Source organism: Tupaia chinensis, unplaced genomic scaffold (assembly GCF_000334495.1).
Source record: "Tupaia chinensis unplaced genomic scaffold, TupChi_1.0 Scaffold000024_1, whole genome shotgun sequence".
NCBI classification, from domain to species: domain Eukaryota; kingdom Metazoa; phylum Chordata; class Mammalia; order Scandentia; family Tupaiidae; genus Tupaia; species Tupaia belangeri.
This window is the reverse complement of record NW_006159454.1, coordinates 678,960-680,271: the sequence shown is the minus strand read 5'-3', so window position 1 is coordinate 680,271 and position 1,312 is coordinate 678,960. Positions and strand designations below refer to the sequence as shown.

The 1,312-nt window shown below is 51.0% G+C and overlaps 1 protein-coding gene across 1 annotated transcript in view; it reads right to left on the bottom strand.

The window, feature by feature from the left end:
• Positions 1–1,312, bottom strand: part of PPIL2 (peptidylprolyl isomerase like 2) — a gene marked incomplete at its 5' end in the record, with an annotated part of 39,497 nt that extends 38,185 nt beyond the window's left edge. Inside the window, 1 exon segment of the mRNA XM_014586751.2 lies at positions 1,272–1,312. Within this exon segment, the coding sequence (XP_014442237.2) occupies positions 1,272–1,312 (41 nt within the window).

Genomic DNA, 1,312 nt, shown 5'->3' with positions numbered 1-1,312 from the left:
TCTGTCTCTCTCTGTATGTCTGGCAAGCGCACGCGCCCTATAGCAAAAACCTCTCAAAAAAAAAAAAAAAAAAAAAAAAAACACAAAATTTACGGCTGTAAGATACTTCGGCGTGCTCCTGCCACCAATTCAATTATGGCCTAGAAAGAATCACGCCAGGTCCCTGGCACAGCGACTGCCGGGGACTCAGAACACTTTAACAGACATAACCAAAACAGAGCTCAGAGGAGAAAGCACACGCTCGCTCACTCCCGCCAGAATGGCACCAGTGCTCCTTTCACGGCGGCCTTGATGGCTCTGGGTATTACCGCTCTTTAATCTTGATTAAGTCGGGGCCAGCTGCCCAAGATCCCGAAAGGAGAATGGAGGAGAAGGGATTGCAGTGTGGCCGTCCCCCTGGGAGGTGATTTCTCACTTTCTCTCTCTCCAGCAGGTGCTCACACCCTACTGGCAAAAACCTAATATAAATAGATAAATAAAAGTAAAATAAAAAACAGGGCTCGCTCCATGGCCTGGCTGTTAAGGTAGCCAGATCTCACAAAGATGACCATGCAGTCCTGGACCCAGGGACTTGAGAAACACACCCATGCATGGACACACTGCCCTGAATCCCCAAAGCAGGGAGAAATGGGGGGAGAAGGACATACGGCATCAGCATTCCCCAGGGTGACTGCTCTCCCCGTCTCGGCTGAGCACATGCGCCTTCTAGAGAGTGTGCGTAAATACGTAAACAAATACATAATCGCCACCGTGATGAAACGCTGGGAGGTGATTTCTCACTTTCTCTCTCTCCAGCAGGTGCTCACACCCTATTGGCAAAAACCTAATATAAATAGATAAATAAAAGTAAAATAAAAAACAGGGCTCGCTCCATGGCCTGGCTGTTAAGGTAGCCAGATCTCACAAAGATGACCGTGCAGTCCTGGACCCAGGGACTTGAGAAACACACCCATGCATGGACACACTGCCCTGAATCCCCAAAGCAGGGAGAAATGGGGGGAGAAGGACATACGGCATCAGCATTCCCCAGGGTGACTGCTCTCCCCGTCTCGGCTGAGCACATGCGCCTTCTAGAGAGTGTGCGTAAATACGTAAACAAATACATAATCGCCACCGTGATGAAACGCTCTCTCTGGGAACTGCGTCCTCCGCCCACATGTGTACCACGGTTTCCGTGTCCCCATGGTCCACTCTCACAGCTCACTGTGTAATGAAGTCACTGTTCCCGACACCACCCGCCCACGGGAGAACAGGAGCACGGCGTGGCTCACCTGGCTTCTTGCCGCCGTAGAAGTGAGTGGATTCAGCACAG